This window comes from Myotis lucifugus, unplaced genomic scaffold, assembly GCF_000147115.1.
Source record: "Myotis lucifugus unplaced genomic scaffold, Myoluc2.0 scaffold_19, whole genome shotgun sequence".
NCBI lineage: Eukaryota > Metazoa > Chordata > Mammalia > Chiroptera > Vespertilionidae > Myotis > Myotis lucifugus.
The window spans coordinates 7948320-7963191 of NW_005871067.1; the positions used below are offsets into that span (position 1 = coordinate 7948320).

Sequence of the window (14872 nt, forward strand, 5' to 3'; positions counted from 1 at the left end):
AATCTTATTTTTGATGAATTTTATTTATTTATTTATTTATTTTTCTCTAGACTCTGAATACTGATATAATTATTTTTGAAATTGGTATCTCTGGTGGTTAGGCACCTGAATAAAATTTTTTTTCAGAAATCTCATTTTTCCTTTTGTATTGTGTTTATTTTCAGTATTTTTCTTCTACTCAAAGATAAATATTTTTACTTTTAAGACATGTTAAGATGTTTCCTTTATAGAATCTAAAGGATATCTGATGTAATTTTCAAATGGCAAATACTAAAGCAGAGGTCTTTTATTTTTTAAGGAATATTGAACTCAACATATATCCTATTTTAGCAGTCAAGAAGAAATGTTCTAGTAGATTTTAGCCAATTTTGAAAAAAAAATATGTGTGATTATCAGAAATACACTTTTGAAAGTTGTTAAGTGCTTTTACTAATACCTTAAAAATAACTATCTGATGATGAACTAGAATTATTTTTTGTTGTTGATCCTCATCTGAGGATATTTCTCCATTGATTTTTGGAGAGAGTAGAAGGGAGGAAGAGAGACAGAGAGAGAAACATTGATGTGAGAGAGACACATTGATGATTGCTTCCCCCACGCACTCCGCAGGGCTGGGATGGAGTCTGCAACTGAGGTACGTGCCCTTGACCAGAATCGAACCTGGGGCCCTTTAGTCCATGGGCCAATGCTCTGTTCACTGAGCAAGACTGGCTAGAGCTAGAATTACTTAAAACATTTTTTTAAAAATACGTTTTCATTTTTAGAGAGAGAAGAGGGAGAGGGATAGAGAGATAGAAACATTGATGAGAGAGAAACATCATTGATGGGCTGCCTCCTGTACACCCTTCACTGGGTTTCAAGCTCACACCTCGTGCATGTGCCCTGACTGGGAATCATATTGGTGATCTCTTGGTTCATGGGTCGACCAACCACTGAGCCACACCTGCTGAGCATGAACTAGAATTATTATATAGGTTCATGGCAGTATTTTTTAAGGTGGAAGATACCACCCACCCTCCATTTTCTTTCTTGTTCTGTTTTCAAGTAGCTCATTTGAAAGGGCTGGCTTTTCTGCTACACTTTTCTATGTATTAGATGTCCTTTGATTATTTTAATCTGCTGGATTGTTAATGTGCATATATGTGTGTACATATGTTTCAAATCATTTCATTCTGAAGGATGCTATTTTAGCCTGATAGACAAACTACCAATAAGATCTACTGTGACCCACAGTAGCATCAAACAGTTCAGGAAAGGAAGTGAAGGGGCTGATATACACAAGTAAAGCTTCAGGGAGAATATAGGTAGGTAGACTGTATAGTATCTTCTGAAGTTTAGGATTTACAAACACGTAGTATTTAGTACAAGTTTTCTAAAAAAAAAATACTAAGCTCATTTGGATGGGAATATATCAGGAAGGTAGTATATAACATATATATTTTTTAAATTAAATTTATTGGGGTGAAATTGGTTATATAAAATCTTATTAAAAAGGTCACCCCTGGTATCTCAGCATCACTGTAGTATTGATTTTATTTTGACTTGTATAAAAGAATGATACCCATGTCATCATAACCATTATTCTGAAATACCTAGACCAGCACTTTCCAATAGAGATAATGAAAGTCATATATATGTAATTACAATTTTTTGCAGCCATATAAAAATTAAATTATGATTTTAAATAACATTTTATTTAATGTAATATATTAAAATATAGTTTTAATATATACTCAATATAATGACTTATTAATGAGATACTTTACATTCTTTTTTCTTTGAAATCTGGTGTGTATTTACACTTTCAGCACATCACTAGCCACATTTCAAGTGCTTGTTAGCTACATGTGGCATCTAGACTTTATCATGTCATGTGTCAAAATCCTAAGTTAAAATAGTTTGGCCTTTAGGGCCATATCTAATTGAGTATAAATTCCTACATTGCTCTTGCCAGCTATGTGGATTTGGGATAGTCTCTTAGCTTTTCTGAGCTTCAGTTTCCTAATATATAAAATGATAATATGAAATATGTGAAAAATAAAACATAACAGTAGGCTGCCAATAAGTGGTAGCTGTTAGCAGTCGTCTGTATTCACAGGCTGAAGAAATCACAGAGTTGAGTGGTCAGATCAGAAAATACCTTTGAGATGGATTTTAAAATAAGACTTCTCTCTTTTTTACATATCCTATATAATAGAGAGCTAATATGCAAATGGTTGTCATGCTGTAATGGCTCAGACACTCAACACGGGGGAGAGAGGAATGCGGACCAGCCAGGCACAAATGAGCTCGCAAGAGAGGAATGGGGACCAGCCAGGCTGTGGCCAGGAGAGGGACAAGCTGCCCGCCCTGAGATCCTGGGTGCCAGCAGCTGCACCTGCGGCCCGGGTGAGGGACAAGCTGCATGATCTGTGGTCCCGGGTGCTAGTGGCTGGGGCTGCAGCTTGGGAGAGAGACAAGCTGCCCGCCCCGCGGTCCCGGGTGCCAGCGGCTGCGCCTACTCCTGCGGCCTGGGAGAGGGACAAGCTGCACGCCCTGCGGTCCCGGATGATCAGGCAGGCAGAGGTAGTTAGGGGCGATCAGGCAGGCAGGCAGAGGGGTTAGGGGCGATCAGGCAGGTAGGCAGGCAAGCAGTTAGTTGCCAGTGGTTCCAGATTGCGAGAGGCAGTCAGACATCCCCTGAGGGGTCCTGGATTGGAGAGGTTGCAGGCCAGGCTGAGAGCCCCTCCCCCACATGCATCAATTTCATGCACTGGGCCTCTAATCTATATATATAAAAGCCTAAGTGACCATCTGACCGTCCAACCGGTAGCTATGACACTCACTGATCACCAGGGGGCAGATGCTCAATGCAGTAGTGGAAACCACAGGCATGGAAACATGGAACAGACTGATGAATCTCAGAGGGGAGGGGGAAAGGGGGAGGGCGAAAAGAGATTAATCAAAGATCTTAGATGCATATTAGAGGTCCGGTGCATGAATTCACGCCCTCTCACAATTCGGGACCCCTTGGGGGATGTCGAAGATCCAGTTTTGGCCCAATCCCCACAGGCCAGGCCGAGGAACCCCGCCAGTGCACGAATCCTTGCACTGGGCCTCTAGTATGTTAATAATTTGCCCACAAAAGGGGGCTTACATTTTACTAAATCTATTATCTAAGCTGTTCATGCTTACATATGTTACTTGGTTATCAAGTATTTTGTTGTTGTTATTGTTAATTTGCACATGAAACCAAGACTTAAAATATAGTACTCAAAGTCCCTCAATAAATTATTGATTGAGCCCAGCTGGTGTGGCTTAGCAGTTGAGCATCGACCCAGGAAAAAAGAGGTCGCCAGTTCAATTCTTGGTCAGGGCACATGTTGAGGTTGCAGGCTTGATCCCCAGTAGGGGTGTGTGCAGGAGGCAGCCAATGGAAGATGTTCCTCTCTCATCGATGTTTCTATCTCTCTATCCCTCTCCCTTCCTCTCTCTCTAAAAATCAATAAAAACATTAAAAAATTATTGATTGAGCATTGTCGTCGCTCAGTGATTTGAATTTTGGCATAACTAAAACATTCCTGGAAACAATCAGAAAGGCTTCTCTCTCTGCCCTCTAGGATTTTATGTTATAAGACACCAAGTTAAAAATAGAGCTCCGTTTATTGGCCTTGTTTATTACAACTTCTTATATCCTCAATTTGAAAAATGTTCCAGTAACAAGTCTCTTTAATTTTTAAATATTTTAGATTTTTTGTCTTAAAAAATAAAATTATGCTTTTAATGTTATTAATAAGATAATACTTATTATTTGATCCCATATTAATAATCCAAGTGTTTATGTTTATCTACAATATAGAAATCCTGTTGGGTAACTTTAATGCAATTATAAAAATTTATTATTTTTATTATTACTTGTTATGTTAACTGATTTTCGAAACTGGTAATATGCATCTCAGCCTATTGAGAATGCTTGAAGAAAAGTGTATACCAAATGTTAATAGCCATATCTCAAAACAAAACAATATGTTGAATTATCTGTATTAGTTTTGCAAAAAGTTCCTACAACATTAGAGTAATGACTGTATATTTATTCACCTGGAAATTTAGAATTTTTCTACTTAGTGACACAGACTTTTAAAAAAATTTCTACAGGCCAGTGACATATCAGACATATCGGGAATGTACACTGGAGACCACAGTTCATGCCAGCGGCTGGAATAAGGTATTAACCAAATTATCTCTTCTCTTGTAAGATTTTAGTGTGTTAATGATAAAGTAGAGGAGGAATTGCTAGCATCCTATAAGAGAAAACTGTTAGAGCTCATTATTTAATGCATAAGTCCAACTGTGTAAAGTGGATATTTTTTTTTGAGAACATGATCCACATTTTATTTACATTTTAAGACTAACTTTAATCTCAAAAATCACATATCCATTCACCTATTTCCTTTTTGCTGATTTCACTTAAAACTAAATGCATGGATTGTCAAACAAAGACTGTAAACAAATATTTACCATGTCTGTTACATGTAACACACAGAAACAGCTTTTAACAGAAATTCATTGACCTTCCCCATGACATTTTTTTATTGTAAACACAGGTATCAAAACAATCCTGAACATATTTTTGATACTATTGGTAGTCAGCACCCACACCACTTAAAAAATTAAAACAATTTGAGACAATATTCATTGTACCTTCTACTTTAGACAATTTAAATTGAAGCTCTTTCACTAAGCAAGATGGATAAAGCATGCCATTTCTCTTTTTTCCTTCTTGAAATTTTTACTTTTTAGTAAAAATCACCGTACTTTCATCTTGTAAACCTGAATTCTATTTTTAATACTCCAGGTTTATGTTTAAATGACAGAGCCTTAAAAAAATTGTGCTGCAATTTTTCTCCTGTTACCTGAAAACATAATGTGTGTACATATATTAAATATATTCTTACACATGTCCAGGTCATGTTTACCAGTTGGCATTCTTTTACTTAATGTTTGGGTATTTTGCATTGTGATATTTAATCAAGACATTAACATGAGTAGGAGATTGTTGATTTAAGTTTGAGATCCATTAAAATTAATTATTGTATGTTTGTCGTTCTGGTGGCTGTGGAAGCTTCATATTTTCTTTGGACATCATTAGATGTCTTAGTTCTTGCAGTACAACTTTAATGCTATGTGAATTTTGCCATTTTGCTAATACTGGCATGCTCTGTGCATCTGCCATTCCACTGGAATTATTTGTTCCATTCATATTAATTTTGGTTACAAATCTAACTGATGGAGGAGCTTCTGGGTATTTATGTCCACATTCGACTTTCAGGCTATATATCCTGTTTTCATAAGTTGTCCTTGGTGGCCCAGTAATCATGCCTGTCCACCTTGTAAGTATCATATCTTCATCATCTTCAAGGCTCCAGCTAACCGTACCAACGCCTACTCCTTTTTATCCTTCTTCAAGTTCTTCCAACAAGCAAAAATTATGAGGAACTTTAACTCCTGTGGAGACCGCCATCTTCTTCTGCACACTAAAGTGGATATTTTTATTAAAGCGGCTTTAGATTAATGCTGCATGGTCTGCTTGGCCCCAAAATATGTAAGTCCTATAGTATAGCGGTCGCCAACCTTTTGGACCTCACGGACCACCAGTGGTCCGTGGACCACCAGTTGGTGACTGCTGCTCGAAAGGTTTCCTATAGTATCCCACTCTTCTTTTCCATTTATCCTTAATTTCCCATCATTTTTTTCCCCAGTTTTAACTTTACTGTTTTAATATCATGAAATACAAGTACAATACATTGTACACGTATACTTTTTTACTACATGGATATGGAATAATACATTTGTGTTTTTACCAGAATCTGTATCACCCACTACTATGGTTTTAACATGAATAAAATTTAAAAAACACAAGTCTTTTCAACCGTTGTTTTTAATCTTAATATTCTTGTTCAGCTGCTTTGGAGAACAGCTAAGAAATGCAGTTTTGACTGGGTAATTTTGTTATTTCATGTTGGCTCAAATCTCCCTTATGGTGGCATTGCAAAGACACTGTGCACTTACTTACAGGGGACAGGAAAAAGTGTTGTCTTAACAACCCTCTTAAAACTTAAGAGGGCAAATGACCATTTCCTATAATGTACAGAATATTATATGTCACAACAACAGAGGACCATAAAGCTCCATATGTACTGAAGAAAAGCAAGTTTGCAAATATTTAAGTGAGAGTAACATCATATAATAAAGAAGTAAACTGTGCTAAAGTGTCTAGAATTCAGCCTCCTCAGCGTACATCAGTTTTCAGCCATTTCAACTAAGACTTTTCTTATGACAAACAAAAAATAATGAAAGTAGCATTTACTATGTTGGAAATGCAAAAAATAAAAAAATACTGCTAATCCCATAAAATATTTGGAACTAATTTTGTTTTCATAAATAAATAAAATGGTGTTGGTGTTTATCTCAAAATTTTAATTATCATCCTTACTGTTTTAAAAAAACATTCAAACTAGTGCCAACCTTTAAGAATAAGCTTTGGAATATTTAAAAGAACAAGTTTGGAAAAATGAACCACATTTTTCATTGCCAGAATTATGCTTTGTTCTTGGTAGAATCATCTTTGTTTCTTCTCTTTATGTCCCAATGATAAACCCTGGCCATACTGACTTCAGTGGTAGTAAATTGATCTTGAAGAAAGTCAAGGTCTTCCTCACGAGAATCCAGATTCTTTGTGGCAGTGGTTACATTTTTTTTCAACAATGCCTGAGCTTCATCAATATCATATTCAAGCATTACATTAGCCCCCAACCACAGACACACTTTATCGTTAGGAGGAACTAAAGCTTGCAGTACAGGTTATCTGCCAGTAAGAATCTGGTCTCCATTGAATTGGTGTACTCTTTCTTCTTCTGCATGCATTTCAAAATTTTTAAAATCTGCTTTATTTCAGGAATCTGACCCTTTATTTTTATTTTATTTTTTTTGACTTTTAAGTCTTTTAAAAAAATTTTTTTTCTTGATTGATTAAGGTATTACATATGTGTCCTTATTGCCCCATTACCTCTCCTATCTCCCCCCCACCCCCACTCATGCCCTCACGCCCCTGTTGTCTGGGTCCATTGGTTAGGCTTATATGTATGCATACAAGTCCTTTGGTTGATCTCTCCCCTTTACCCTCACCCTCCCCTACCTTCTCTCTGAGGTTTGACGGTCTGGTCGATGCTTCTCTGTCTCTGGATCTGTTTTTGTTCATCAGTTTATATTGTTCATTATATTCCATAAATGAGTGAGATCATGTAATATTTATCTTTCTCTGACTGGCTTATTTCACTTAGCATAGTGCTCTCCAGTTCCATACATGCTGTTGCAAATGGTAAGAAAGGAATCTGACCCTTCAGCCTCCTTTTCTTTTGAACAAGGTTGAGTTCCGTAAACTTACACTTCTGGTACTGTTCATCCAACTTCTTTAGCTCTGTACCCGCAGTCTCATTCCCAGGCTGTTTCATGTAGGAATCCACATGTTCCACAAACAGCTTCAGGAATCCCTAGGTGGAGCCGCCCCCCTTTCCCTGAAGCCAGTTCTCCTAAGCCACAGGCATCTCTAGCCACCGCCATCTTCAGGAAGAGAGCATGTGCGACTAACTCTTCCCATCATTTCTTCATTTCTCTGTTATATATGACATTTACCTCCAGATTTTTACTAGTATATGTTAACATGTAAGTGTGTCTTGGGGTGGGGAAAAGAATAAGGGCTTCATTTTGGGAGACAACTTCTGAGTCTCTTAAATGAATAATAGTACCATTTGTGTTTTAGATTTTACAAAGTCTCTCATGTCACATCTCATTTGATCTTCACAACCACCCTTTGCAGAAGGCGGAATAGATTTTATTAGTTGTTATTTGTTTATTTAGGTCAGGTGAGTAATCAAAGAAAAAAGTTAGACTTGCCTAGGACCCCTACACTAACTAGTAAATATTTCTGAATTAACATTAGAGCTAAAATCTAATTCCAGCTCCAGTGTACCATACTGCTTATCCATTATGTTAGACTGTATTATCTATATATCACTTTGAAAAGGCAGTCTAAAGGAATACAATATAGGATGGCTAAGCTCAATATGAAGTTTGGCCCTGAGTGATAAAGTGCTAGGGATGAGAAAATTTGTGGAATTTTTCAGATAATCACCTTTATTGAGAATTGTTAGTAATAGGACTCTGACCATGTGACCTCACATACCTAACTGATTCATATTATTGTTACTCACCTTAATACAGGCTTTGGGATCATTATGGCATAATTAGCATCATAGGCTTTATTATTGGACTTTGTTTCAAATATCAGCTTTGCCAAGGACTAGATGCATGTCTTTGGACAGGTTAATTAAGCTTTCTAAATCTTAATTTTCACATATGTGAAATGGAATGATAATACTAACCTCATGCATTTTATGAGAATTAATGACATAATGTATGTTAAATGATTATTTAGCACATTGTCTGGCACCAGAGTAAACACGCAATAGACCATGGCTACTAAACACATGAGACCTTGTTCTGAAATAGTCACAATTGTGGAGTTTTACATGTTACTTGGCTGTAAATAATTAGTTAAAAAATCTGACTATAGCCCTGGTCGGTTTGGCTCAGTGGATAGAGCGATGGCTTGGGGACTGAAGAGTCCCGGGTTTGATTCTGGTCAAGGGCACATGTGGTTACAGGCTCTATCCCCAGCAGGGGGCATGCAGGAGGCAGCTGATCAATGATTTTCATCATTGATGTTTCAGTCTCTCCCTCTCCTTTCCTCTCTGAAATCAATAAAAATATATATATTTTTAAAATCAGATTGTATTTGCTTTTTTGGAATGAAAAAAAATTCTCATATGGACATTTGAAATAGATTTTTATAAATAAAAATGAACTCTGTCATATTTCTTAGTATATCAAAGAACAAATATTTAGGTACCTAATATTACTAGCCTTCTTTTCTTATTATATATTCTATTTCTTTCATCCCTGTCTAGTGAATGTTATTATTAACTCTTGTATGTCCTCCTCTCCTTGATCCTGAGGTTATCTTAAAAAACTTGAGTAAACCCCAGTCTTCACTGACTCTCTTCATGTGTCCTTTTCCCCCATGCTTTGTTTTAGTTCCACATCTGGACCAAGGGCTAACGGTTCATTTTAAAGTCTGTGGCTTGAATGCCTCATATAAATGAGGCATAACAATTAGAATATTTATCTACTGTATAATATACATAATATATAAAATCCTATATAAGAAAAGAGAAACATGTAAATTGACCATCCCTCTGCTACGCTCACCAGCCAATCAGGAGTGAGTATGCAAATCAACCCGACAAAGCTGGCGGGTTAATTTGCATACAGAGGCGCAGGGCGGAGAGCAGAGCAGGAGAGCCAGTGGCTTGGGGGAACGTGGCTCCCTCGGTCGCTCCCCCCAAGCTGCCAGGTGGAGAGCAGAGCAGGAGAGCCGGAAGCTTGGGGGGACGTGGCTCCCTCGGTCGCTCCCAGTGACCGAGGGAGCCACGTCCCCCCTAGCCGCCAGGCGGAGAGCAGAGCGGAATAGCTGGCAGAGAGTGGAATGACTTGGGGAACTTGGCTCCCCAAGTCGCCAGACGGAGAGCAGAGAGGGAGAGCTGGCAGCCTGGAGGACTTGGCAGAGTGGGAGGCCGTGGAACAGGAAAACTAAGAGCGTGGGGAGCACCCGGAATTCTGGGAATAGTAGTACTGGTGGCAGCCCCAGGACCAGAAGTGGAAGCCCAGAGTGTAGGGAGCACCAGGAGTGCTGGGAATTGTAGTTCTGGTGGCAGACGGATCTCCTAGACCAGCGGTTCTCAACCTGTGGGTTGCGACTCCTTTGGGGGTCGAACGACCCTTTCACAGGGGTCGCCTAAGACCATTGGAAAACACATTTATAATTACATATTGTTTTTGTGATTAATCACTATGCTTTAATTATGTTCAATTTGTAACAATGAAAATACATCCTGCATATCAGATATTTACATTATGATTCATAACAGTAGCAAAATTACAGTTATGAAGTAGCAACGAAAATAATTTTATGGTTGGGGGTCACCACAACATGAGGAGCTGTATTAAAGGGTCGCGGCATTAGGAAGGTTGAGAACCACCTAGAGGAATCTAAGTCCTCCAGGGCTGAAAAGAATCTGGCTTATGCTAGGCAACGGGAGTGCCCTTCCCAATCAAAATCATATTGGCTAATTTGAAGCAGTTAGCTAATATTTTACATTTTGCATGAATATTTGCAAAATTCTGATATAACATTGTTATATATGAATTCGACTGTCTGGCAGGTAAATGAGTCTCATCAGAGAGAAGAAACACCCATCAGAGAGAAGAAAAAATTGTCCACAAAGCATGTCAGGTTATGGGGCAAACAATATCAGTGGTATAAGAATTGTAAAAGCATCTTGGTCATACTCTTTAAATATATCAGAAGAAGGGGAGGAAGAAAGCTGGTCACAAACCTGTATTAATAGTATGATTTTTTTTAAGTACACGTATTAATGTTGACTATTAATGTCATATATATATGCCTAGAAATGTAATGAAATGTGTGCCAAAATATTGGATAATACATAGTAGTTATCTCAGAATTGTAGGTAATTTTCTTTTTTCCCTGGTTAATATTGTGTTTTTTTCCCTATATACTTATCTGTTTATAGAAAAAATGAAGAAAATGACCATCAAAAAGAAAAAGGCACTCTGGCTGGCATAGCTCAGTGGTTGAGCATCAGCCTATGAACCAGGAGGTCATTGTTTGATTGATTTCTGGTCAGGGCACATGCCTGGGTTGCAGGCTTGATCCCTAGTGTGGTGCGTGCAGGAGGCAGACAATGATTCTCTCATCATTGATATTTCTATCTCTCCCTCTCACTTCTCTCTGAAATCAATAAAAAACATTTTTTTAAAAGAAAAAAAGAAGAGAAAAAGGCAACTAGAGTGTTCCTGTATGATGTTCATAGTATAATAAATAGACTTTGGAAAAATAATAGCAAAGATAAATGAATTATTTGCCTTGATTAATTTTAGTGGAATATTAAATCACTAATCTTTTAAATTTTTTATTAAAATTTTAAGCATATACAGAAGTAGAGAGATTTTTATAATCCCATGTATCCATTACTCAGCTTCAACAATTATTAATATACTAGAGGCCCGATGCATGAAATTTGTGCACGGGGGCGAGGGGTGGGGGTGTCTCTCATCCTGGCCTGTGCCCTCTCACAATCTGGGACCCCTTGGGGGATATCCGACTGCTTGCTCCTGCCACCGCCACTGCGCTCGCCAGCCATGAGCCCCGCTTCTGGCTGAGCAGCACTCCCGCTGTGGGAGCACACGTTGAGCATCTTCCCCCTGGTGGTCAGTGTGCATCATAGCGACCGGTCGTTCTGGTTGTTCCGCCATTACGGTCGCTGGGCTTTTATATAGATAGATAGATGGCTGGTCTTGTTTTACTTATCCATCCTCCCCCACACATACAAACACATTCTTCCTACTTTCCCCTAGATTATTTTGAAGTAGACCCTATACTTATTATTTTATTCATAAATATATTAGTATGTATTTCCAAGAAAAATGTATCCCTTTTTTTAACCAGCTGATAATACCATTGTTACATATCAAATATTAATAGTAATTCTAATATCACATTATCCATTCACTATTCAAATTTGTAAAGGTATTTTTAAAAGGTGATTTGTTTGAAAAGTATCTAAACATTTTGGTTAATATGTCTCTTACACCTTTCCTTTTTCTTTATTTTCTAACAGCTTTATTGAGATAGAATGCCTTGCAGTTTACCTTTTATCGGGGGGGGGTGTTAATCCTCACCCGGAGGATGTATTTTCTATTGATTATTTTAGAGAGAGTGGAAGGGAAAGACGGAGGGGGGAGAGAGAAAGAGAGAGAGAAACATCTATATGAGAGTGACACATCGATTGGTTGCCTCCCACATGTGTCCTGACCAGGGCCAGGGATAGAAACTGCAACCCAGGTACATACCCTTGACTGGGAATTGAACCCACAACCCTCTGGTGTGTGAGCCAGTGCTGTAACCACTGAGCAACACCGGCCAAGGCAATATAATTTATATAAATATATATTTTTTATGTTTTTATTGATTTTACAGAGGAAGGGAGAGGGAGAGAGATGGAAACATCAATGATAAGAGAGAATCATTGATTGGCTGCCTCCTGCACACTCCCAATTGGAGATCGAGCCTGCAACACAGGCATGTGTCCTGACTAGGAATTGAACTGTGACCTCCTGGTTCATAGGTTGATGCTCAACCACTGACCCACACTGGCCAGGCCAATTTACCATTTAAAGCACATAATCCAGTGGTGTTTAGAATATTCACAGAATTATGCAACCATCATCACAATTTTTGAAAAATTTCATTATCTCAGAAAGGAACTCCATATTTTTTTGATATCACTCTCCAATTCCCCTGTTACCCTCAGCCGTAAGCAACCACTAATATGCTGACTGTCTCTACAAATTTGATTATTCTTGATATTTCATATACATTGACTCCGTTAAAAATTAAATTTATTGGGGTAACAGTTATTAGTAACATTATATAAGCTTCAGGTATATAATTTTATAATACATCATTATTATATTCCATTGTGTGCTCACTACTCAAAGTCTAGTCTCCTGTCATTATCATATATATATTCTATATAATAAAAGAGAAGCATGTAAATTGACCGTCTCTCCGCTACGCTCACCAGCCAATCAGGAGTGAGTATGCAGATTAACCCGACAAAGATGGCAGGTTAATTTGCATACACAGGCACCAAAGTGGCCTGGGTCCCGGGAACATCCTCTGAGTGGCCGGTGTCCCAGAAGCCCCCAGCCACTCCGGGCCTATGGGCACAGGTGCCAAGCGGATGTTCCCACCCTGTGGCTGCTTGTGCGTCCACCGGCGCCAAATGGCGGCCTGGGTCCACGCCCCCCAGCCCAATGCCCACAATGTGGGGCTGCTGGCCTGGGGGCCATGCCCCCGGCGGAGGCGGCCGCTGCGCGTGGCCCAGAGTCTTCACACTCCCACAAGCCCAGTGCCCACAACACAGGGCTGGCTGCCGGCCTTGGGGGTGGGGGCCCCCCCCCCCCCGGTAGCGGGGACACGCCCTTAGCCCAGTGGACACAACGCGGGGGGTCCTCTGCTCATGAGCTGCAGAGCAAACACCTTTTCTTTTTTAAAAAATATATTTTATTGATTTTTTACAAAGAAGAGGGGAGAGGGATAGATAGTTGGAAACATTGATGAGAGAGAAACATGGATCAGCTGCCTCCTGCACACTCCCCATTGGGGATGTGCCCCCAACCAAGGTACATGCCCTTAACAGGAATCAAACCTGGGACCCTTCAGTCTGCAGGCCGACGTTCTATCCACTGAGCCAAAGCAGTTCGAGCGTAAACACCTTTTCTGACCGCTCATTGGCTAAGCTCCCTGTATGCCGCCACTTGCAGTGTTCTTGGTAACTTGGGTTATAAGAATCCAAGAAGGTGATCTAGGGTTTTTCCACCTCACTCCTGGAGGAAAAAACCAAGGTCTGCTGCTGGAGGGGCTAAGAAATGTCATATCCTGCCCTAACCGGTTTGGCTCAGTAGATAGAGCCTTGGGCTGCCGACCGTAGGATCTGGGTTCGATTATGATCAAGGGCATGTACCTAGGTTGCAGGCTTCTCCCTGGCTGGGGCCCAGGTCAGGGCTCATGCAGGAGGCATCCAATCAGAGTGTCCCTCCCATTGATATTTCTCTCTGTCTCTCCCTCTTTCTTCCACACTCACTAAAAAATCAATGGAAACATATCCTCAGGTGAGGATAAAAAAGAAAGAAAGAAAGAAATGTTATATCCTATGAAAGACACATCTTGAAAATGCCTAGAGAAAGTTGTCATTTTTTCATGGTGAAGGTACTGGAGTCTGTGTTGATGAAAACACCTTGGCGGCTGCGGTAGCTGGCAGTGGCTGCAGCAGCGGGATGATGGGGCTGGCTCCTTCCCCTGATCAGCCCAGTCACCTCCCCCAGAAGGAGGCCAGACTGGCTTAGACCTGCTCCCCACGGGGAGCGGGCCTAAACAGTCAGTAGGACATCCCCTGAGGGCTCCCAGTCTGTGAGAGAGGGCAGGCTGGGCTGAGGGAAACCCCTTCCCCCCAGTGCACGATTTTTGTGCACCGGGCCCCTAGTATATATATTGTTTTTTAGAATTTTATTTATTGACTAGAGCAGTGATGGCGAACCTTTTGAGCTTGGCGTGTCAGCATTTTGAAAAACCCTAACTTAACTCTGTGCCGTGTCACATATAGAAATTTTTTGATATTTGCAATTATAGTAAAACAAAGATTTATATTTTTGATATTGATTTTATATATTTAAATGCCATTTAACAAAGAAAAATCAACCCCAAAAATGAGTTCGCATGTCACCTTTGACACGCATGTCATAGGTTGGCCATCACTGGACTAGAGGCCCGGTGCATAAAATTCATGCACTGGGGGGGCGGGGAGGTGTCCCTCAGCCCAGCCTGTACCCTCTCCAATCTGGGACCCCTCAGGGGATGTCCGACTGGCGGTTTAGGCCCGATCCCACAGGGGTCGTCAGTTGGACATCCTTCTTACAATCTGGGACTGCTGGTTCCCAACCCCTTGCATGCCTGCCTGCCTCATTGCTCCTAACTGCTTCTGCCTGCCAGCCTGATCAATCCCTAACCACTCCCCTGCCAGCCAGATCGACAACTAACTGCTCCCTGCCGTCCCGATCACCCCCAACTGCCCTCCCCTGCTGGGCAATAACACCTAAATGCGCTCTCCTATGCGCGTGGGGACACCCAAGT

At 40.1% G+C, this 14872-nt stretch overlaps 1 protein-coding gene and 1 pseudogene across 6 annotated transcripts in view; one reads left to right on the forward strand and one right to left on the reverse strand.

Annotated features, from left to right (window-relative positions):
• BCL2L13 (BCL2 like 13) overlaps positions 1-14872 on the forward strand; it is a 142587-nt gene that overhangs the window by 60545 nt on the left and 67170 nt on the right. For 3 of the 6 annotated variants that reach the window (XM_006085531.3, XM_014452932.2, XM_023751213.1), the window contains exon 5: positions 4135-4204. In XM_006085531.3, coding sequence (XP_006085593.1) covers positions 4135-4204 — 70 coding nt within the window. Of the gene's footprint in view, positions 1-4134; positions 4205-5308; positions 5899-14872 lie in introns of those variants that run through there. The other 3 variants (XM_023751214.1, XM_023751215.1, XM_014452938.2) reach the window with 3 other exon arrangements.
• On the reverse strand, positions 6577-7599 carry LOC102423353 (annotated as a pseudogene).